General features: G+C 44.2%; 1 protein-coding gene across 1 annotated transcript in view; it reads right to left on the minus strand.

The window, feature by feature from the left end:
- LOC144600681 (glutamate receptor 3-like) overlaps positions 1 to 24557 on the minus strand; it is a 297333-nt gene that overhangs the window by 56207 nt on the left and 216569 nt on the right. The window contains 1 exon segment of the mRNA XM_078412564.1: positions 16697 to 16895. Coding sequence (XP_078268690.1) covers positions 16697 to 16895 — 199 coding nt within the window.

Raw genomic sequence — 24557 nt, forward strand, 5'->3', positions numbered from 1 at the left:
GTCAATTAAATCATAGGACTTTTCTTGCTTTAAAAAGCGCACAGGTTATTCAGGCTGAACAGAAGGCTATATTCTTCCAACTTATTTCTACTCGCTAGCTCCTTTAATAAAATTGCTTTATGATTCTATTATGGGTGAAACTATTGTTTTAAAATTATACCCATCATAATAAGCCTGCCAGGTAAAGTGTTGAAACTGGCCACAAAGGATGAAAGAACAAATATGCCAAATTGGGATGGATGTGGAGAAGATGTTTCCACTAGTGGGAGAGTCTAGGACTAAGGTCCAGGACTAGAGGCCATAGCCTCAGAATTAAAGGACGTTCTTTTAGGAAGGAGATGAGGAAGAATTTATTTATTCAGAGGGTGGTGAATCTGTGGAATTCTTTGCCACAGAAGGCTGTGGAGACCAAGTCAATTGATATTTTTAAGGCAGAGATAGATAGATTCTTGATTAGTACGGGTGTCAGGGGTTATGGGGAGAAGGCAGGAGAATGGGGTTAGGAGGGAGAGATAGATCAGCCATGATTAAATGGCACAGCAGTCTTGATGGGCCGAATGGCTAATTCAGCTCCTATCACTTGTGACCTTATGGCCTTATAACTCACTTCAGGTTGTCTAACCATTTTATCGCATTCTACGTTCTTTCTGCTGGCTAGATGGCTCACAATAAAAAGCTTTTCACGGTACCTTGAAAATGTCTATTGTCTATTGTCTACCTTGGTGACAATAAACTAACTGAACAATGGAGTTTGTACGTTCGCCTTGTGACTGTGGGGTTTCTCAAGTTTCCACACACACTCCAAAGACGTACAGGTTTGTAGGTTAATTGGCTTCGGTAAAAATGAAAATTGTCCCTAGTGAGTAGGATAGTGTTAGCATACGGGGATGATCACTGATCGGCGTGGACTCGGTGGGCCGAAGGGCCTCTTTCTGCGCTATATCTCTAAAGGCTAAAGTCGGTGTGGACGGCAATATGAAGGTGGAATTTAGAAAGCTTTTGGATAGGCACATGGTTTACACAGGTACAGGTTTGTAGGTTATTTGGCTTGGTATAATTGTAAATTGTCCCTTTTGTGTGTAGGATAGTGTTAGTGTGCGGGGATCGCTGGTCGGCGCGGGCCTGGTGGGCCAAAGGGCCTGTTTCTGCGCTTTATCTCTAAACTGGATTTACGAAGGGAAAATCATGCTTGACTAATTTTTTGAGGATGCAACTAGGAAAATTGACAGGGGAGAGCCGGTGGATGTGGTGTACCTCGACTTTCAGAAAGCCTTCGACAAGGTCCCACATAGGAGATTAGTGGGCAAAAGTTAGAGCACATGGTATTGGAGGTAGGGTACTGACACGGATAGAAAATTGGTTGTCAGACGGAAAGCAAAGAGTGGGGATAAATGGGTCCCTTTCAGAATGGCAGGCAGTGACTAGTGGGGTACCGCAAGGCTCGGTGCTGGGACCGCAGCTATTTACAATATACATTAATATACATTAATGACTTAGATGAAGGGATTAAAAGTACAATTAGCAAATTTGCAGATGATACAAAGCTGGGTGGTAGTGTGAACTGTGAGGAAGATGCTATGAGGTTGCAGGGTGACTTGGACAGGTTCTGTGAGTGGGCGGATGCATGGCAGATGCAGTTTAATGTGGATAAGTGTGAGGTTATCCACATTGGTGGTAAGAATAGGAGGGCAGATTATTATCTGAATGGTGTCAAGTTAGGAAAAGGGGACGTACAACGAGATCTGGGTGTCCTAGTGCATCAGTCACTGAAAGGAAGCATGCAGGTACAGCAGGCAGTGAAGAAAGCCAATGGAATTTTGGCCTTCAAAACAAGAGGAGTTGAGTATAGGAGCAAAGAGGTCCTTCTGCAGTTGTACAAGGCCCTAGTGAGACCGCACCTGGAGTACTGTGTGCAGTTTTGGTCTCCAAATTTGAGGAAGGATATTCTTGCTGTTGAGGGCATGCCACGTAGGTTTACTAGGTTAATTCCCGGAATGGCGGGACTGTCATAAGTTGAAAGACTGGAGCGACTAGGCTTGTATACACTGTAATTTAGAAGGATGAGAGGGGATCTTATCGAAACATATAAGATTATTAAGGGGTTGGACACGTTAGAGGCAGGAAACATGTTCCCAATGTTGGGTGAGTCCAGAACCAGGGGCCACAGTTTAAGAATAAGGGGTAGGCCATTTAGAACGGAGATGAGGAAAAACTTTTTTAGTCAGAGAGTTGTAAATTTGTGGAATTCTCTGCCTCAGAAGGCAGCGGAGGCCAATTCTCTGAATGTATTCAAGAGAGAGCTAGATAGAGCTCTTAAGGATAGCGGAGTCAGGGGGTATGGGGAGAAGGCAGGAACGGGGTACTGATTGAGAATGATCAGCCATGATCACATTGAATGGTGGTGCTGGCTAGAAGGTCCGAATGGCCTACTCCTGCACCTATTGCCTATTGTCTATAAACTAAACTAAACTAAACTAAAAGATTACAAGGTATGGCTTTAGGGTGAAAGGGGTAAAGCTTAAACGAGATGTGCAGCAAAAGAGGGTAGTGAGTCACTGGAATGTGCTGCTCCGGGAGGGAGATACAGTGGTGGTATTTAAGAGGCTTTTAGATAGGCACTTGGATATGGAGGGGTATGGATCAGGTGCAGGCAGAGGAGATCAGTCTATCTTGGCATTGTGCCCAGCACATACATTGTGGGCCAAAGGGCATGTTCCAATGCTACACTTTCTATTTTCACATTTCATTTTTGTCGACCAGGCAGGGTCAACTTGAGAACATTTCGACTGAGATCCAATTCCACGTAACTGGTTCACTGGCACACTTATATTTAGAAGTGAATATATATTCAACTGTCGCACTAACCTACATACAACTAATGATGGAGCAGCTCGGCACACGATCCCTAGTTTCCTGCAGTCGAATTCAAGGTCTTCTACTTCGGGAATCTCCCAAGATGCTATAATGACTTAAATTGGACGTGGTGTTTTGCATTTAGGTGTTGGAAAGAAAGGTTGTTCCTATTTTCAGACTAGCTTAACCTGCCTCAGAAGGCAGGCCAATTCTCTGAATGCATTCAAGAGAGAGCTGCATAGAGCTCTTAAGGATAGCGGAGTCAGGGGGTATGGGGAGAAGGCAGGAACGGGGTACTGATTGAGAATGATCAGCCATGATCACATTGAATGGCGGTGCTGGCTCGAAGGGCCGAATAGCCTCCTCCTGTACCTATTGTCTATTGTCTATTGTCATATGATGAGCATTTGACAGCACTGGGCCTCTACTCGCTGGAGTTTCGAAGGTTGAGGGGGGACCTCATTGTAACTTACAGAATAATGAAAGGCATAGATAGAGTGGATGTGGAGAGGATGTTTCCACTGGTGGGAGAGTCTTGGACCAGAGGTCACAGCCTCAGAATTAAAGGGCCCTCTTTTAGAAAGGAAGTGAGGAGGAACTTCTTTAGTCAGAGGGTAGTTAATCTGTGGAACTCGTTGCCACAGAGGGCTGTGGAGCCCAAGTCAGTGGATATTTTTAAGGCAGAGATAGGCAAATTCTTGATTAGAACGGGTGTCAAGGGTTATGGGGAGAAGGCAGGAAAATACGATTGGGAGGCAGAGATCGGCCATGATTGAATGGTGTAGTGAACTCGATGGGCCGAATGGCCTGATTCTACTCCTATAACTTGAGAACATGTAACCTGTACTTTTACAATTCGTTTTTCAAATTCTGACCGTGATGAGCAATAAGCAAATAAATATTCAGCGCAGTGGTCAAAATTCAATTTATATTATCCTTTCCTGTAGTATAAGATAATTGGAAATTTGTTCCTTTTTTAAGAAATAGAGATATTAAGTATGATTGTTTAGGCAGACCAATTGTTGATCTGAGGAAGGATCCTGACCCAAAACATCTCCTATCCATGTTCTCCAGACAGGTTGCCTGACTCGCTGAGTTACATAGAAACATAGAAAATAGGTGCAGGAGTATACCATTCGGTCCTTCGAGCCAGCATTGCCATTCAATATGATCATGGCTGATCATCCAAAATCAGTACCCCGTTCCTGCTTTTTCCCCTATCTCTTGATTCATTTAGCCCTAAGAGCTAAATCTAACTCTCTCTTGAAAACATCCAGTGAATTGGCCTCCACTGCCTTCCATGGCAGAGAATTCCACAGATTCACAACTCTCTGGGTGAAAATGTTTTTCCTCATCTCAGTCCTAAATGGCCTACCCCTTATTCTTAAACTGTGACCCCTGGTTCTGGACTCCCCCAACCTGGGGAGCATTTTCCCTGCATCTGTCCAATCCTTTAAGAATGTTATATGTTTCTATAAGATACCCTCGCATCCTTCTAAATTCCAGTGAATACAAACCCAGTCGACCCATTCTTTCAACATATGTCAGTCCCACTATCCTGGGAATTAACCTGGTGAACTTATGCTGCACTCTTTTCATAGCAATGATGTCCTTCCTCAAATTAGGAGAACAAAACTGCACACAATACTCCAGGTGTGGTCTCACCAGGGCCCTGTACAACTGCAGTAGGACCTCCTTGCTCCTAAACTCAAATCCTCTCGCAATGAAGGCCAACATGCCATGAACTTTCTTCACTGCCCGCTGCACCTGCATGCTTACTTTCAGTGACTTATGTACAAGGACACCCAGGTCTCGTTGCACCTCCCCCTTTTCCTAATCTGACACCATAATCTGCCTTCCTGTTCTTGCCACCAAAGTGGATAACCTCACATTTATCCACATCATACTGCAGAGCATCTGCCATTTAGCCAAAGCCATTGTATTTCCTCCTATTGACTACATCCTCTCCAGCTTTTTGCAGTTCCTTCCCACTTGCAAGGGTGACATCTTGGAGGTTCAACAGTTTTTCATTTCTCCTCCCACCAGGTTCACCTTCAGCAACAACGACCTCACCATCTCCATCTCAGGAACAGGCCAGCCATGAACAACAGTCACTTGCCCACAGACTCCCACACCTATCGTGACTATGCTCCTCTCCACCCTGCCTTCTGCAGAGCTTCCATTCTATTTAGAGTTTAGAGTTTAGAGATAAATGTGGATCAGGCCCTTTGTTCCACCGACCAGCGATCACCTGTACACTAGTTCCACCTTATGCACCAGAGACAAATTACAGAGGTCAATTAACCTACAGAACGAAGGTATTTATTCACAAAATGCTGGAGTAACTCAGCAGGTCAGGTAGCATCTCAATTACACCTACAAACCTGCAAGTCTTTGGAATGTGGGAGGAAATCGGAACACCCGGAGAAAACCCACGCAGGTCTACGGGGAGAATGTACAAACTCTATACAGACAGCACCCATAGTGATGATAGAACCTGGGTCTCTGGCACTGCAAGGCAGCAACTCTACCGCACAAAATCTTCCAGTTTCTCCATCTCTCCCAATGAGACATGCCACAAAGGCCACAAAATGTCTTCTCTTCTTCCTATTCGGGAACAAAATCTCTTTGTTCTTTTAATTTGTATGTATATCCATTTTGCCGCAGGATAAAAATGCCTGAATTCTCAACACTAAAAGCAACAATGAAATAAACTGTGTGTGGGAAGGAACTGCAGGTGGTGGTTTAAACCAAAGATAGACACAAAATGCTGGAGTAACTCAGCGGGACGGGCAGCATCTCTGGAGAGAAGAGAGGACTCCGCCTGAAGAAGGGTCTCGACCTGAAATGTCACCCGTTCCTTCTCTCCAGAGATGCTGCCTTTCCCGCTGAGTTACTCCAATAAAATAAACTTGTTCCTTGTAGATGTTACTTTTACAGTAAAACTTCAACATTTCAGCCGCTATTTATCATTAAGGCCCCAATAATATTCCAAGTGAATATAATTCACCCTTATTTATAAACCTATTTATATTTGCAATTTAGTTTAAGTTTAGTTTATTGTCACGTGTACAGAGGTACAGTGAAAAAGTTTTTGTTGCGTGCTAACCAGTCAGCAGAAAGACAATACATGATCACAATCGAGCCATCTACAGTGTACAGATACATGATAAAGGGAGTAACGTGAATAATGTTTAGTGCAAGATAAAGCCAGTAAAGTCTGATCAAAGATAGTCCGAGGGTCTCCAATGAAGTCCGAGGATCTCCAATGAGTCTACTTGGCAAATAATGGAACATATAACAATGCAGTGAAGGAACAGCCCCTTCGGTCCACAATATCCATGTTGAACATGATGTCGTTAAACTATTCTCTGCCTGCATGCGATCCATATCCCTCTCTACCTAAGATAGACACAAAATGCTGGAGTAACTCAGTGGGAATGGGCAGCATCTCTGGAGAGAAGGAACGGGTGACGATTTGGGCCGAGACCCTTCTTCAGACGCCCTTCGTCTCTTCAATGACTTCCTTTTTCCGGGCCCCCACTCCTTGGATGTTCAGTCACTCTACACCTCCACCCCCCACTAGGAAGGTCTTAAAGACCTCCGTTTCTTCCTTTTGTTCTCCTCCTCCCTCTATTCCTAAAGACAGAAGTTAGAAATTAAAACTAATCAGCTATGCTATACTTTGCTGAAAACATCTGCTGCGGTACTTTTCACGCACTTGAACCAGATTTACATAAACTTGTGTATAAACTTAGATTTTGACTACATTGATAATTGAGTCAATGTTTACTTTATTTCTCCTATTCCACTTCCAAAGTTAACAGAAAGTGACTACAAATTAGTTTGTATTTGGGCTTATATTCGTTCATACTTAATGGTTTTGCGTATGCAAGGTCACTTATTGCTGAAAGTAGGCAGAAGAACCGATGTGAATTCTGGCGGAATCTGTTGAGCCACAGCACATTGAAGGCACGGTGGCGCGGCGGTAGAGTGGCTGCCTTCCAGCACTGGAGACCCGGGCTCGATCCTGACTATGGGTGCTGTCTGTACGGAGTCTGTATGTTCTTCCCGTGACCGTATGAATTTCTCTGGGTGCTCGGTTTCCTCCCACACTCGAAAAGACTTGCAAGTTTGTAGGTTAATGGGCTCTGATAAAACTTGCTGTAAATTGTCCCTAAGGTGTAAATTGTCCCTAGGGCGGCACGGTAGCGCAGCGGTAGAGTTGCTGCTTTACAGCGAATGCAGCGCCGGAGACTCAGGTTCGATCCTGACTACGGGTGCTGCACTGTAAGGAGTTTGTACGTTCTCCCCGTGACCTGCGTGGGTTTTCTCCGAGATCTTCGGTTTCCTCCCACACTCCAAAGACGTACAGGTATGTAGGTTAATTGGCTGGGTAAAATGTAAAAATTGTCCCTAGTGGGTGTAGGATAGTGTTAATGTATGGGGATCGCTGGGCGGCACGGACTTGGAGGGCCGAAAAGGCCTGTTTCCGGCTGTATATATATGATATGATGATATGATATGGTGTAGGATAATGCTACTGTATGGCCTGATCGCTGACAGGCACAGAGCCAGTGGGCTGAAGAGCCTGTTTCCACGCTGCCTCCAGGCAATAGTTATTCATCTCTTCATTGATTCCTTTTCTTAACGGCAAGCTTGGTTTAAAAGCTGCGTATGTTCATCTTGATAATCCTTTGGCTATACCACTTGGACATATCAAACAATCAAGGATTACCACCAGGCCTTGGAAATGGATTTCTTTAAGCACAAATTGACTTTTAAAGACCGAGTTGTCAGCTAGAACTGATAAATTTGACCCAAGTAAATATAAAGAGGTTTTACTTATGCTTAATATGGCTGTAATTTTGCCCACTCAGTCAAACAGTATACATAGTCTTCCAGGGCTTAATAAGCTGTTTGCAGTTGCTGTGTACTTCTTAAATAAGAGAAAAAGATTCAAAGATCATGGCAGAGGTACTTAGCAGGAAAAGGAGGGAACTTGGGGAAAGAGTGACACACCACGGAGGTAGAGTTGCTGCCTTACAGCGCCAGAGACCCGGGATCGATCCTGACTAATGATGCCAAATATAAACCCAAACTACGGGTACCGTCTGCACAGAGTTTGTACGTTCCCCCCGTGACCTACAAGGTTTTTCTCCGGGAGCTCCAGTTCCCTCCTTCGCTCCAAGAGACGCACAGGTTTGTAGGCTAATTGCTTTGGTAAAATCGTAAAAGTATCCCTAGTGTGTGTGGGATATTTTGCTTGTGTGCGGGGATCGCTGGGCGGCGCGGACTCAGTGGGCCAAAGGGCCTGTTTCTGCGCTGCATCTCTAACCTAAAAACTAAACTAAACTGACCCAAAGGATGGGTCAGAGTCAAAGAGGGCAAGTAAGGCAGAAATAAGAGGAGTTTCTGGAAGATGAGAAATTAAAAAACAGATCAGGCCTAATTTTGGGAGACTTGATTCTTGGTCACACAATGCTGGATTAACTCAGCGGGTCAGGCAGCATCTCTGGAGAGAAGGAGTGGGTGACGTTTCAGGTCGAGACAAGTGTCAAGTTAGGAAAAGGGTACGTATAACGAGATCTGGGTGTCCTAGTGCATCAGTCACTGAAAGGAAGCATGCAGGTACAGCAGGCAGTGAAGAAAGCCAATGGAATGTTGGCCTTCATATCATATCATATCATATCATATATATACAGCGCGGAAACAGGCCTTTTCGGCCCACCAAGTCCGCGCCGCCCAGCGATCCCCGCACATTAACACTATCCTACACCCACTAGGGACAATTTTTACATTTACCCAGTCAATTAACCTACATACCTGCACATCTTTGGAGTGTGGGAGGAAACCGAAGATCTCGGAGAAAACCCACGCAGGTCACGGGGAGAACGTACAAACTCCGTACAGTGCAGCACCCGTAGTCAGGATCGAACCAGAGTCTCCGGCGCTGCATTCGCTGTAAAGCAGCAACTCTACCGCTGCGCTACCGTGCCGCCCATAAGTGAGTTTTCATAACAAGAGGAGTTGAGTATAGGAGCAAAGAGGTCCTTCTGCAGTTGTACAGGGCCCTAGTGAGACCGCACCTGGAGTACTGTGTGCAGTTTTGGTCTCCAAATTTGAGGAAGGATATTCTTGCTATTGAGGGCATGCAGCGTAGGTTTACTAGGTTAATTCCCGGAATGGCAGGACTGTCATATGTTGAAAGACTGGAGCGACTAGGCTTGTATACACTGGAATTTAGAAGGATGAGAGGGGATCTTATCGAAATGAATAAGATTATTAAGGGGTTGGACATGTTAGAGGCAGGAAACAAGTTCCCAATGTTGGGGGAGTCCAGAACAAGGGGCCACAGTTTAAGAATAAGGGGTAGGCCATTTAGAACAGAGATGAGGAAAAACTTTTTCAGTCAGAGAGTTTTAAATCTGTGGAATTCTCTGCCTCAGAAGGCAGTGGAGGCCAATTCTCTGAATGCATTCAAGAGAGAGCTAGATAGAGCTATTAAGGATAGCGGAGTCAGGGGGTATGGGGAGAAGGCAGGAACGGGGTACTGATTGAGAATGATCAGCCATGATCACATTGAATGGTGGTGCTGGCTCGAAGGGCTGAATAGCCTACTCCTGCACCTATTGTCTATTGTCTGCCTTACAGCGCCAGAGACCCGGGTTCAATCCTGACTATGGGTGCTGTCTGTACGGAGTTTGCACGTTCTCCCCGTGACCTGTGTGGGTTTTCGCCGAGATCTTCGGTTTCCTCCCACACTCCAAAAACTTCCAGGTTTGTAGGTTAATTGCAGGCTTGGTTTCAATGTAAATTGTCCCTCATGTGGGTAGGGTGGTAATAGGCTGAGATCGCTGGTCGGTGCGTACTCGGTGGGCCGAAGGGCCTGTTTCCGTGCTGTATCTCTAAACTAAAACAAAACTATTGCAAATATACAGTGGATACTGAAATAAGAGAAGAAAGCACTGGAGGAACTGAGCACACCAGATGGTATCTATGGAGACTGTTTCAGGTCAATGATGTTTCGGGAGCACTGATGAAAGGTTCTGAGGGGAGGCATCAGCAGCAATGTTGTTGCTGTTCCTCACTGCATAGGCATTGTCCAACGTACCATTGACATCTTTTGAATCTGCTCTCCCCTGTATTCAAAAACCTGTATATCTTGAATCTCTTTGATCTCAAAATGTGTTTGCATCATCTTGTCCTTTGTCAGTGTAAGTAAAAAGTGGGTTTTTCTGCAAAGCTCTGCTTGAATTTGTCACAGCTGGGAGCACTTAGCAACACAGCTGTGACTTCCCCAACCGGCACTTAGAGGCACCTCCGCTCGACAGCACCCGCACTCTTCCGGTTACTGGAGAGTGTTGATCGCTCCGGGGATTCGTGAGGATGTGGGTGAGAAGTGAGCGGGGGAGGTGCGAGGAGGGAGCGGGGGAGGCAGGAGCGGGGGAGGGGCGAGCAGGGGAGGAGGGAGAGGGGGAGGGGCGAGCAGGGAGTGGGGAGTGGGGGAGGGGTGAGGAGAATACAGGGTGGGGGAAGAGAGAGCGTTGGAGGGGTGAGCAGGGGAGGAGGGAGCGGATTAGGAGCAGGGAGGGGGTGAGGAGGGTGCAGGGTGGGGGGGGAGTGAGCGGGAAAGGGGGATGTGGGACAGCGGGAGAGGAAGGGGGAGTGGGGGAGGGGTGAGTGGGGGGTGAATGAGTGGGAGAGGATTGTGTGGGAAATGGTTACGCAGAAGAGGGGAGAAAGAAGTGGGACGGGGTTAATCGGGCGAGGAGGGAGAGGAGGAGGACTGAGCTCGGTAGAGGGATGTGGGACGGGGGAGAGGAGGAGGGTGTGGGAGAGGTTTAAGTGGAAGAGGTGGAGAGGAGGGAGCGGGGGAGGGGGGAGCGGGGAGGAGGGAGCGGGGAGGAGGGAGCACGTTGGAGGAGGAAAAGGGGGACTTGGAGGGCGGGCATGGGAGAGAGTGAAGCAGCAGAAGGTGAAGTGAGAGAGGGGGAGAGGGGGAAGCAGGGGGATGACTTCTACAGTAGAGAGTGTCATTGACTTCTCTAGTGCAGTGGTGAGCAGTGGATTCTTCTTCAGACTGATTTGGGTGGGGAGGGGGGGGGGAAGAAGGCTGAAAGAGAGGGGGGGCAGGACAAAGTGAGGCAGATTATAGGTTGATACAGGTGAGTGGGGGAGGGGGGGGGGGGGGGTTGATAGGTTGAACAAAGGCCAGAGATGAAAAAACAAGGTCTGAGACAAATGGATGGAAGAGTTGTGAATTGTGAAACTGGAGAAAGGAATGCTGATGGAGGGGGAAGGTAGAGTCCAGATGTGGTATATGGGAGGGGTGGGAGTGTTAGGGGGGTGGGGCAAATAGAGAGTGGGGACTATTTGTTGTTACCTAAAATTGGAGAATTCATTTTTCCTGCCACTGGGTTGTGTAGGAGTTACTCCAGCACTTTGTGTCCTTTTTCTTTGTAAACCAGCATTTGAAGTTCCTTTTAACCAAATGTCAGTCTAGTTTAGTTTAGTTTAGTTTAGAGATACACTGTGGAAACAGGGCCTTGGCCCACCAAGTCCGCGCCGACCAGCGAACACACCGCACACGAGCACGACCCTACACACGTGGGACACTTTCCAATTTTTACCAAAGCCAATTAACCTACCAACCCGTACATCTTTGGAGTGTGGGAGGAAACCGTAGCATCCGGAGAAAACCCACGTGGTCACGGGGAGAACGTACGAACTCCGTACAGACAGCACCTGTATTCAGGATCATAGTCAGGATAGTACCAAGGTAGTACCAGGCAGCAACTCTACCTCTGCACCACACGCGCTGGCCTTCCTTAGTTGGCAGTCATTTCCTTATCAGGTACTAATACTGTGATCTGTATCTATGGATACTTTGGTTCATTGACATATTGTAAGCAAAGTGGCTGCGTGATGCCTTCACATTATTATACTCTTTAGAATTAATTATCATTTGAAAAAGCTACAACTAAGAATTAGTGTTGATGATAATGGCATTGTCAGCGGGAAACATGTTGAAGGGAGTGACATTCAGGGTCCACCTATCGCGTTTAGTATCGGTCTGTTCTGAAGGTGACTGGTAAACATTGCTGATCTGAAAGTATATATTAACAGAGTTGTGGTAGTCATTGTCAGCATAATTACACATTAAAGAGATGAATATAGGCTTCATGCACCAGATACATGCCCCCCCATTGCTCAGATGTATTGGACATTGCAGATAAGTCATGTTGTCTGTGCAGTTCGGGAGCATGTAGCTGTTTAATTAGCTTTCTGCTAATATAAGGGGTTGGTTCTATCGTTCTTGCACATGACTTGGCTGGAGAGAGACAGAGAAAGGCTCAGCGGTAGAGTTACTGCCTCACAGCGCCAGAGACCCAGGTTCGATCCCGACTACGGGTGCTGTCTGTACGGAGTTTGTACGTTCTCCCCGTGACCGCATGGGTTTTCTCCGGGTGCTCTGGTCTGGCCCCATATTCCAAAGTCATGCGGGTTTGTAGGTTAATTGGGCTTCTGCAAATCGTCCCTAGTGTGTAGGATCGAACTAGTGCACGGGTCGTCAACGGTCAGCGTGGACTCTGTGGGCCGAAGGGCCTGTTTCCACATTGTCTCTCTAAGCTAAATTAAGCTAAGCTAAGTTAAGCTAAGATAGGCTAAACTATACTGAGATAAGCTAACTAAACGAAGATAAGCTAAACTAAGCTAAACTATATTAAAGTAAACTGAACTGTGGGCTTCTGCAGATGGTACACGTCTATTACAAGCCACATCTTCCAGACTTGCTGCTGTCGTACCCATCAGACGTGCACTGAACCAACAGGCAATTACTAGATGCTACCATTCTGCAGGGAGGCCATTAATGAGATGCTTCAGAACATTGTGGAGGCTCTTGTGTACATCACAACAACAGGATGGCGAGCAGCAACAACTGGAGGGTCCATTTCTCATCTGAGTCACTATCATGATGCGTTTCATCCAAAAGTGTGGGAATGGACCATTGTGGGCTCTCTGTGGTCATAGGTGCCGCCTCTGATTTGTTCTGCACATTTTCATGCCTCTTGTTTCCCTCTCCCCTGACTCTCAGTCTGAAGAAGGGTCTTGTCCCAAAACACCACCTATTCCTTTTCTCCAGAGATGGTGCCTGACCCGCTGAGTTACTCCAGCATTTTGTGGTCTATCTCTGGTCCTTTCAACCAAATGCTAAGAGGAAACCTTTTGTCTTCTCACGGGCCTGATTTTCAGCCTCCCCCTTCGTCCCACCCCCGCAGTAGATAGGACCGATCGGTCAACTTTTGTAATTTTGTTGGCACTGAACTTGGTGATATTTGTGTGTTGTGTAGTTGAGGTCTACTATATGATTTTACTGGGTTGTATGCAACACAGAGCATCTCACCATGCCTAGGCACACGCAACAATAAAGTATCATTGAATAAAGGGGAGGCCATTGAATAATACCAAGAATAAAGGGGAGGCCATTTAAAACTGAGATGAGAAAAAAACGTTTTCACCCAGAGAGTTGTGAATTTGTGGAATTCTCTGCCACAGAAGGCAGTAGAGGCCAACTCATTGGATGAATTTAAAAGAGAGTTGGATAGAGTTCTAGGGGCTAGTGGAATCAAGGGATATGGGGAGAAGGCAGGCACGGGTTACTGATTGTGGATGATCAGCTATGATCACAATGAATGGCGGTGCTGGCTCTAAGGGCCGAATGGCCTCCTCCTGCACCTATTTTCCATATTTCTATGTTTGTATGAATCATTGAATTGTATACCTACCATCACCTCTATAGCCGTTTTAATGTGTGTGTGTGAAGCTTGCTTTTAACTCCTTTATCTGAATGTTGGACCAATTACTTGGTCCACTTGTTCCCAGATTTCTTCAGCTCCTTCCTGCAGACCAACGCAATTTTCTCAACAAAGTTTCTAAATCTTTTCCTGACACGTGGAGGTATCTCTCAGTCTTTGCGTGTAACCCTGTCCTTTCAGTGCGGCTTCCAACACTGACTGTAATCCGAACCTGTGGCCAGCATTTAACATTGACACAAAATGCTGGAGTAACTCAGCGGGACAGGCAGCATCTCCGGAGAGAAGGAATGGGTGACGTTTCGGGTCGAGACCCTGCTTCGGACTGACTTTGAAATCTGAACACTCTTTGAGTCTGAAGAAGGGTCTCGACCTGAAACGTCACTCATTGCCTTTCCTGCAGAGTTACTCCAGCATTTTGTGTCTATCTTCGATTTAAACCAACATCTGCAGTTCCTTCCCACACACCTGCATTTAACGTTTGCGCCATGCTGCCAAAGAGACTTTTGCCACTCATAGGGATGGGAAATAAATTGTCAAGTGCTCCACAATAGATTGGAACATGGCCAAGTGTTCATTTGTGATGTTCAAAGTGTTAGCTAGCAGTCACAGCTGGATCTTGCTGGGTAGTTTTACAGGAACACAAATCACTCTGAGGTGATTTTGCTCAATTTGTGTAGAAACCAGTTTATAGAAGCAGAGGCATTATTAAGTCCAGAACTGTGATATGACCATTCAGGCTGAGCAATTAATCATACCAAACAGTTATCACGTGTAGTATGGAAATAAAGGAAATGCACAGTTTCTAATGAACATTTTAAATATTAAGAAGAATGCTTAAAAGTCCATATAGTATAAGAAGATAACTGCAGATGCTGGTACAAATCGAAGGTATTTATTCACAAAATGCTGGAGTAACTCAGCAGGTCAGGCAGCATCTCGGGAGAGAAGGAATGGGTGATGTTTCGGGTCGAGACCCTTCTTCAGACTACTCACCTTTAATAAACATACATTTCACGTGGCCAGAAAGAAAATAATAACGTTTAACTTTTTGTGGTGCTGGTACACCGAACCAGTGCATATCATCACAAAAATAATACTGGGCCTACCTCAGTCTGAACCGAAACGTCACCCAAGTCTGAAGAAGGCTCTTGACCCGAAAAGTCACCTATTCCTTTTCTCCAGGGATAATGAGTTATTTTGTGCCTATCTTTTGAGCCTACCTACATTCAGGTTCTTCATCACTAACCACAGTTAATCCTCAACCAGGGAGTTTGATTATCACTCCTTAGTGTCTATGTCCATTTTGATGCAAAATAGTATTGTGGGGCTTAGACGGAGATACCTGTCTCTGACTAGACTAGGTTCCTTAAACGTTTACAAGCCTTGAACCATTTCCCATGGACACAGAAACGTGCACCACTTATACCGGCCCCTGTAGTACATCTGTGGCAGCCTCCACAGCAATCTAGATGTTCTTGAGAGCCCGTTCCTGATTATTTGCTGCACACCATTTCATCTTACAGCTAAAAATGCAACAGTGTTATGACCTGCAGTTGAGCAATGTGAAAGACAGAAACACAGAAAATAGGTACAGGAGTAGGGCATTCAATATGATCATGGCTAATCATCCAAAAACAGTACCCCGTTCCTGCTTTCTCCCCATATCCCTTGATTCCGTTAACCCTAAGAGCTATATCTAACTCTCTCTTGAATACATCCAGTGAATTGGCCTCCACTGCCTTCTGTGGCAGAGAATTCCACAGATTCACAACTCTCTGGGTGAAACCGTTTTTCCTCATCTCAATCCTAAATGGCTGACCCCTTATTCTAATTCATTCATTCTTTTCATAATTCCATTCACCGGCATTAGGCAGGATATGCCATTAATATGGCTGTTGGCATAATCTAGATCAGCCTTTCTTTATGGCTTTAAAAGCAGAAGGTATAAAATTCAAGGTCAACTAAAGCCTTCCTGTTACTGTACCCCACGAAATTACTGTTTAGCTCCTGTGATCACACCAGTATTACTTTAAATCTGCATTTCTCTCAAAATCAACCGCCAATCCACAAATAGTTTGCCATTGTGAATAACGTCAGTGAAACTAAATAAGACACAAAGTACTGGAGTAACTCAGCAGTCAGGGTGCATCTCTGGAGAACATTGATAGGTGACATTTCAGGTTGGGACTAGGCCTGAAGAAGGAATCTGACCCAAAACGTCACCTATCCATGTTCTCCAGGGATGCTGCCTGCCCCGCTGAGTTACTCCAGCGCGTTGTGTCTTTCCTCAGTGGAACAGCAGTGTCTTTGATTGCCAGAAGCTTTCGTTGAGTTGTGCAGTTGATATGTGCGCAACCAGATTATTCACAAAGCAAGCATTTCCCAAGAAGAATTGAAATTCAAATGAAAATAATTGGAAGTGGAAAATACATAATTGGCTCCACCTTGGTAGATGTCCGAGACCAAGATCAAATCGACAGTCATAAAATCAGCACAAACTTTGCTTTCATCAAATTGAAACAGAAATTGATTCACAGCTCGATGCGCTTTACCTTTCATTCATGAAAATTATACAGCAGGTGAAAGTAACAATTGAATATTTTGTAACTTTTGTTGGCGCCCTTGATGTGGCGACTCTTTGCATACCATGGGCGTGCCAAGCAAAGAATATCACTGTGACTTGTCACATGTGACAATGAAGTATTCATTCATTGATTCATTCATTCATTGATTCATTCATTCATTCATTCATTCATTCATTCATTCATTGATTCATTCATTCATTCATTCATTCATTCATTCATTCATTCATTCATTCATTGATTCATTCATTCATTGATTCATTCATTCATTCATTCATTCATTCATTCATTCATTCATTCATTCATTCATTCATTCATTCATTCATTCATTTATGGATTCATTCATTGATTCATTCATTCATTCATTCATTGATTCATTCATTGATTCATTCATTCATTCATTCATTCATTCATCCATATCAATCAAGAAAAACTACTTACTCTGAAAAATTCTTTGGTGGAGCCTGAATCCAAAGTCCCGTAAGCGATTTCTGTCTGTTTTGCAAGATCCTCCGCACTTTCTATAGGGGAAACCATTCGCTCCACAGTGAGAAAAGCAGCGAGGTTGGCAGTGTATGATGAGATTATGATCAAGGTGAAGAACCACCAGACACCTCCGACAATTCGCCCCGACAGAGATCTAAACAATAAAAAACGAGAGGTCTGCTGTTTAATTACACCGTCGTACTTATATTGGAGAATGAGGCCATTGGAATCAAATTTAATGGATCCCACCATTTCTCCATGGTAATTAGAGTTTCTGCAACAACAACAACAACAAAAGAAAAGGGGCATCACAGTCGTTTAAAAGTAAATGAGCCTTTTAATTAGATGTTTCTAAATTTATACAATCTGGTTAAAAGTTCACATTTCTTTAATGTTGGCAGTGGTGTCATAGTTAAGGCATTGTTGCACCTCTTCTTTCCATTTCGTTGGTTGTTATCTTGGTTGCAGTAGAGTGCAAGGAAAATGGTGGAAAGTAGACTACTAGGAACAAAGAACTGCAGATGCTGGTTGATATACAAAAGGACACAAAGATAGGTATTGTGGGGATATTGTGCTGCGTTTCCATGACAAGAGCAGCTGAACGGATCATTTAGATTAGCCAAAAATCACTGGCTGCTTATTTTTATCTGCGAAATAGGTTGTAACATCTAGCAGAATTGCTGAAGAAAGGAGAACTCTACAAGGTAACTCATGAAGGAAGGGACTGCAGATGCTGGTTTATACTGAAGATAGACAGAAAATGCTGGAGTAACTCAGTGGGCCAGGCAGCATCTCCGGACAAAAGGAATAGATGATGTTTTGGGTCGGAACCCTTCTTCAGACTGGAGACTACAGTCTACAGAATAGTGAAAGGCCTGGACAGAGTGGATGTGGAGAAAATATTTCCACTAGTGGGAGAGTCTAGGACTAGAGGTCAGAGCCTCAGAATTAAAGGATGTTCTTTTAGGAAGGAGATGAGGAGGAATTTCTTTAGTCAGAGGGAGGTGAATCTGTGGAATTCTTTGCCACAAGGAGGCCAGGTCAATGGATATACTTAAGGCAGAGATAGATTCTTGATTAGTACGGGTGCCAGAGGTTATGGGGAGAAGGCAGGAGAATGGGGTTATGAGGGAGAGATAGATCAGCCATGATTGAATGGCGGAGCAGACTTGATGGGCTGAATGGCCTAATTCTACTCCTCTATCTTATGATGTTATGACCCATGCCAGAAGCTAACAGCTGTGCTTAAATCAGAGGACAAGAGCTTGCAGTATCTCAATAAATGTGAAATGCGAGAGAACTCTCAAAGGAAGATTAACATTTGAAGGCCAGAAAGGGCTATTGATCAGTTTCTATAACATTTTAGAGTCAAGAATAGGTGATGTTTTGGGTCTCCAGTCTGAAGAAGGGTTCCGACCCGAAACATCACCTATTCCTTTTCTCCAGAGATACTGCCTGACCTGCTGAGTTACTCCAGCATTTTGTGTCTATCTACAAGTTAACTCCCTCGATTTGCTTACATATTTCAAAGGCTCACTGCATTGTCCATGATTTTGTTTATTAAGAACTATTTTTTGTTTTCTAATCTTGAATACCCATGACAAAAGAACACTTAATGATATCAGTGCTGGAAAATGACATGGGCTGTCCGAGCAATCAAGTTCTCAATGTGAGAGATGAACTACCCACACATCTCCCTTCATAACCAATCACTCAGCCATTGCAGTAATTATGTTACCAGAAGCTCAGAAGGATGTTTAGAAGGATGAGGAGGACCTCATGGAAACTTACCGAATAGTAAAAGGCCTGGATAGAGTGAATGTGGAGAGGATGTTTCCACTAGTGGGAGAGTCTAGAACCAGAGACCATAGACTCAGAATAAAAGGACATACCTTTAGAAAGGAGATTAGGAGGAATTTATTTAGTCAGGGGGTGGTGAATCTGTGGAATTCATTGCCACGGACGGCTGAGGAGGCCAAGCCATTGAATATTTTTAATATGGAGATTGATAGATTCTTGATTAGTAAGGATGTCAGGGGTTATGGGGAGAAGGCAGGAGAATGGGTTTAGGAGGGAGAGATTGATCAGCCATGATTGAATGGTAGAGTAGACTTGATGGGCCGAATGGCCTAATTTTGCTCCCACAATTTTCAAACTTATGAACGTTTAAGCTAACAATTGTGTTTAAATCAGAGGGCGAGAGATTGACTGGACGGACATGTTCAATAAAAGTGAAATGCTAGAGAACTCTCAAAACAAGATGAACATTTCAAGGGGTAGAAAGGACCAGTGATCACTTTCCATAGCATTCTAAGGTCAGGTGGAAGAGTAAATTGGGGATTAAGAGAAAGGGCTAAAGTACAATAAGACAACTGAACTTTGACATTGATGCTGGGGAGGAAAGTGAGATGAATCAGCCACGTAAAAAAGTTAACACCCTGTTGAATTACAAGTTCTAGGAGCAGAATTGGGCTGTTTGGCCCATTGAGTCTACTCTACCATTTAATCATGGCTGATCTGTCTCTCCCTCTTAACCCCTTCTCCCCATAACCTTTCGACACCCTTAATAATCAAGAATCTGTCAATCTCTGCCTTACAAATACCTAATGACTTGCCCTCATAGAAACATAGAAACATACAAAATAGGTGCAGGAGTAGGCCATTCGGCCCTTCGAGCATGTACGCACCGCCATTCAATATGATCATGGCTGATCATCCAGCTCAGTAACCTGGATGATCTCCATACCTGCCTTCTCTCCATACCCCCTGATCCCTTTAGCCACAAGGGCCACATTTAACTCCCTCTTAAATATAGCCAATGAACTGGCCTCAACTACCTTCTGTGGCAGAGAATTCCACAGACTCACCACTCTCTGTGTGAAGAAATGTTTTCTCATCTCGGTCCTAAAAGACTTCCCCCTTATCCTTAAGCTGTGACCCCTGGTTCTGGACTTCCCCAACATCGGGAACAATCTTCCCGCTTCTAGCCTCTCCAACCCCTTAAGAATTTTATATGTTTCTATAAGATCCCCCCTCAGTCTTCTAAATTCCAGCGAGTACAAGCCTAGTCTATCCAGTCTTTCTTCATATGAAAGTCCTGCCATCCCAGGGATCAATCTGGTGAACCTTCTCTGTACTCCCTCTAAGGGCTAGGATGTCTTTCCTCAGATTAGGAGACCAAAACTGTACACAATACTCCAGGTGCGGTCTCACCAAGGCCCTGTACAACTGCAGCCGAACCTCCCTGCTCCTATACTCAAATCCTCTTGCTATGAATGCCAACATACCATTCGCCTCCACAGCCATCTGCATTAATGAATTCCACAGACCCACCACCCTCTGACTAAAGAAGTTCCTCCTCATCTCCTTTCTAAAGGTATGTCCCTAGGACTGGTGAAGAATGGTCAGTGGAAAAGTGACTGTTTGGATCCAATGTCCCGAATGGAATAAAACAGAGTAGTTCTACAGATGACCTATAATAGGCTATATTTAATTACTATAATTGCACTTTGAGAACATGGAAGGCGATCACATCAAGATTTATTAACCAAGGCTTGGGCCCAATTGGACCTCAGCCAAGTTATTTTCTGCGGAATATTTTTGTAATGAAGCAAAATGTTGTATTTTTCTCTTGGGAGATGTGCAGTTGCTTAACCTCCTTGACCAGGGAATTATGTAACTAATTGTAATGGTCGAACTACTGACAGTCGGAGAGTGGCTCTCAACTGAGATCAGCAACTGACCTTGGAATATACGTCATCTACATAACTCAATCATTGAGGGAAATTCCAAAATAGTTTTTCAGTACATTGTCAGGGGCCCACTATGTATGTAAATTGTGAGATTAATTGTTCCTGAATCCCAGATGCCCATTCCTTCGTTCTTATAACATTTGGTCTATTTTTGGATAATCAATCATAATCATTTATGGTTGAATTTATCTTCATCAAAATTCAGGGAAGACCAATATTTTCCACTTTCGGAAATCCCGGACCAAAATCAGATTTAAGGTGGGGAGGAAATATTTAATAGGAACCTGAGGGGTAACTTTTTTACACAAATGGTGGTGGGTGAATGGAACAAGCTGCCAGAGGAGGTAGTTAAGGCAGGTTTTTGAGAAACAATTAGACAGGTACATGGATAGGACAGGTTTAGAGGGATATGGGCCAAATGCAGGCAGGTGGGACTAGTGTAGATGGGACCTGTTGGTCGATTTGGGGAAGTTGGGCCGCTGGACATGTTTTCAGGCTGTATCACTCTAAGACTCTATGAATCTACTAATTATTCTTGCAAGTATTACTCAAGTCACTTCATCATCAAAAAAAATAAATTAAAATCTCAATTTTGGAAAAGAAACATCTTTCCAGTTTTCATACCAATCATCTTAATAATAATAATAATAATAATAAGCATTTATTTTATATAGCGCCTTATCGGGTGCTCAAAGCGCTTTACAAAAACAATCAACATAAAAACAAACAAACTATCCTAACGGAAAAGCGGCGAATAAACAACGCCAGCGTCCTCTCACGTCAGGGTCCTTGCAACCTTCTTTCAGATTCACAATTGACTATTATTCCAACCATATTCATGGTGGTTACTTTTTGCAGTTATATTCTTGATCAATCTAATATATTTTTTTACATGATACATTGTGAGGATATTATGTCGTGTTTTCATGGCATGATGGTTTGGGCTAAGAGCAGCTAAACCGTTTCTCATGTACAATTTCCACTGAGTGTTTTGATCGTCCAGGCTGAAATTGATTGAATCTTTCCCAGTTGAAAGAACAGAATACTGATGCATTCTATTCCTCGGGCAGGATAGTGGCATTGTGTTAGAGCTACTGCCTCACAGCGCCACAGACCTGGGTTCGATCCTGAGTTTGTACGTTCTCCCCGTGACCTGCATGGGTTTTCCTCTAAGATCTTCGGTTTCCTCCCACACTCCAAAGACAATGAAGTAGGTTCATTGGCTTGGTGTAATTGTTTCAATGTAAAATTGTCCCTAGTGTGTGTAGGGTAGTATTAGTGTGGGGGATCGCTGGTTGGTGAGGACTAGGTGGGCCGAAGTGCCTGTTTCTGCGATTTATCTCTAAACTAAACTAAAATAACTATCACCTATTTTTGTCCTATTGGCACACATTGTGTAAGGAGAATAAAGCAATTCTAAACAAAGCAGTGATCTTGTATTAGAAGCTAACATTTTTAAAGACAAGGTATTCCAAGCTCTAAGCCTGTATTATTAAATAGTAGTAATTACCATGCACTAGAGGGATAGAAACACAGAAAAATAGGTGCAGGAGTAGCCCATTTGGCCATTCGAGCCAGCACCGCCATTCAATATGATCATGGCTGATCATCCTAAATCAGTACCCCATTCCTGCTTTCTCCCAAATATCCCTTGATTCCATTAGCCCTAAGAGCTAAATCTAACTCTCTCTTGAAAACATCCAGTGAATTGGCCTCCACTGCCTTCTGTTGCAGAGAAATCCACAGATTCACAACTCTCTGGGTGAAAAAGTTTTTCCTCATCTCAGTCCCAAATGGCCTATCCCTTAAATAGTGACCCCTGGTTCTGGACTCCCCCAACATCAGGAACATTTTTCCTGCATCTAGCCTGTCCAATTCCTTAAGAATTTTATATGTTTCTATAAGATCCTCTCTTATCCTTCTAAAGTCCAGTGAATGTAAGCCCAGTCGATCCATTCTTTCATCATAAGTCAATCCCGCCATCCTGCGAATGAACCTGGTGAACCTATGCTCCACTCCCTCAATAGCAAGAATCTAGCAAGGGATCATAAGAAGGTTTGGGTAAAGATCCATACTTTACTAAAAGAAAAGTATGGCTAGCAATTGTGTAGAAACAAGGTACTGGAGATGCTGGTTTAAACAAAAAAGAACGCATAGTACTGGAGTAACTCAGTGGTTCAGGTAGCATCTCGGGAGAGAAGGAATGGGTGATGTTTCGGGTTGAGACCCTTCTTCAGACTGAATTGTTGGGTGACATTTCTGGTCAGGACTCTTACTTCAGTTTTGACCTGAAATGTCACCCATCCATATTCTCCAAAGATGCTGCTTGGCTCGCTGAGTTACTCCAGCACTGACTCTTTACTTCTGCGAAAACTAGTGGTAGTCCAACTATATTAATATAAATAGGGAATTTGAGGTGTAACGTGGAGTGAAAGCCAATTTATATTTCTTCTGTACATTGATTTTATCAACCTTTAGCTTTTCACAACCATTAGAGTTGTTTCTCAATGGTAATGCATTATTATTATCAATGAAAGCCTAGCAAGTAATAGTTTTGCTGAGTCTTGATTTATTTTTGCTTAAGGTTGTGTTAATTACAAAAAAAATCAAGTCTCAGCAAAACTATTACTTGTTAGGACTGCACTGTACAGTGTTTAACATGATACCTGTTCTCCAGATTTAACTGTTTTCAATTGCCTACACCTAGTTTAGTTTAGAGATACAGTGCGGAAACAGGCCCTTCGGCCCACCGAGTCCGCACCAACCAGCGATCCCCGCAGACTTACACTACCGAACACACACTAGGTACGATTTACATTTATGCCAAGTCAATTAACCTACAAACCTGTTCCTCATTGGAGTGTGGGAGGAAACCGGAGAACCCGGAGAAAACCCAAGTGGTCACGGGGAGAACGTACAAACTCCATACAGACAGCGCCCTTCGTCGGGATCGAACCCAGGTCTCTGGCCCTGTAAGGCAGTAGCTCTACTGCTGTGCCATCGTGCCACCCATATTTCTTGTTGAAAGTATTGTTGAAGGACTACAGTTATCAAAACAATTTGGGGAATGTGGGGGGGGGGGGGGGGGGGGGGGGGGGGGGGAGAGTAGAAAGTTGCAAGTGGATGCAAACCTATTTACCATAATAGTCAATTTTAATTGGTGTCCTGTGAACAACAAGTCAGTAACCATAGAAACATAGAAAATAGGTGCAGGAGTGGACCATTCGGTCCTTCGAGCCAGCACCGCCATTCAATATGATCATGGCTGATCATCCTAAATCAGTACCCCATTCCTGCTTTCTCCCCATATCCCTTGATTCTGTTAGCCCGATTAGCTAAATCTAACTCTCTCTTGAGAAACATCCAGTGAATTGGCCTCCACTGCCTTCTGTCAACATATTTTCCTTCCAGTGAGAGTGAGCAGTTTATCAGTGACTTTAACTTGAAAATGGTTCAGAACATTTCTTTGCTCGGAATCAATTGTTAATTGCAAATTACTCTTGTGGGTATTTACTCAGAATTGGGCCTAGACCTCACATGCTCAATTAATGGAAATGCCTTTTTGGTATTCAAGCAGATAATGCCACAATATTATGTCCATCAGTACTAACAGATGGAAAATTGAGACACACTTACCAGGTACTTAGTCAAATCTCATATTAAGGAAACATATTGGGATTTCAGCATTAGAACTAAATGTGGGTAAAATGCTTAGAATGGACGACGCTGAGTCTCTGTGGTGGTCGAATCAGAGAATGTTTAGACTGCAGCCCACCTAATCTGTGGTAGAAAGAAATACACCAAGTGCTGGCGTAACTCAGTAGTTCAGGCAGCATCTCTGGAGGACATGGACAGGTGACGTTTCGGTTTGGGACATTCTCTATAGCGGAGAGGCAGGGACCCACACCACCCTGGCCACTTCTACCATCGGGAAGAAGGTACAGGAGCCTGAAAACAGTAACGCCCAGGTTACGGAAACGGGTGCAGAAAGACCCGAAGGCGAGACTAAGGCAAGGCAAGGACGACTACAGGAGGAAGCTGGAGCTGAAACCTCAGCAGAACAA

Source organism: Rhinoraja longicauda, chromosome 15, assembly GCF_053455715.1.
Source record: "Rhinoraja longicauda isolate Sanriku21f chromosome 15, sRhiLon1.1, whole genome shotgun sequence".
Taxonomy (NCBI): Eukaryota; Metazoa; Chordata; class Chondrichthyes; order Rajiformes; family Arhynchobatidae; genus Rhinoraja; species Rhinoraja longicauda.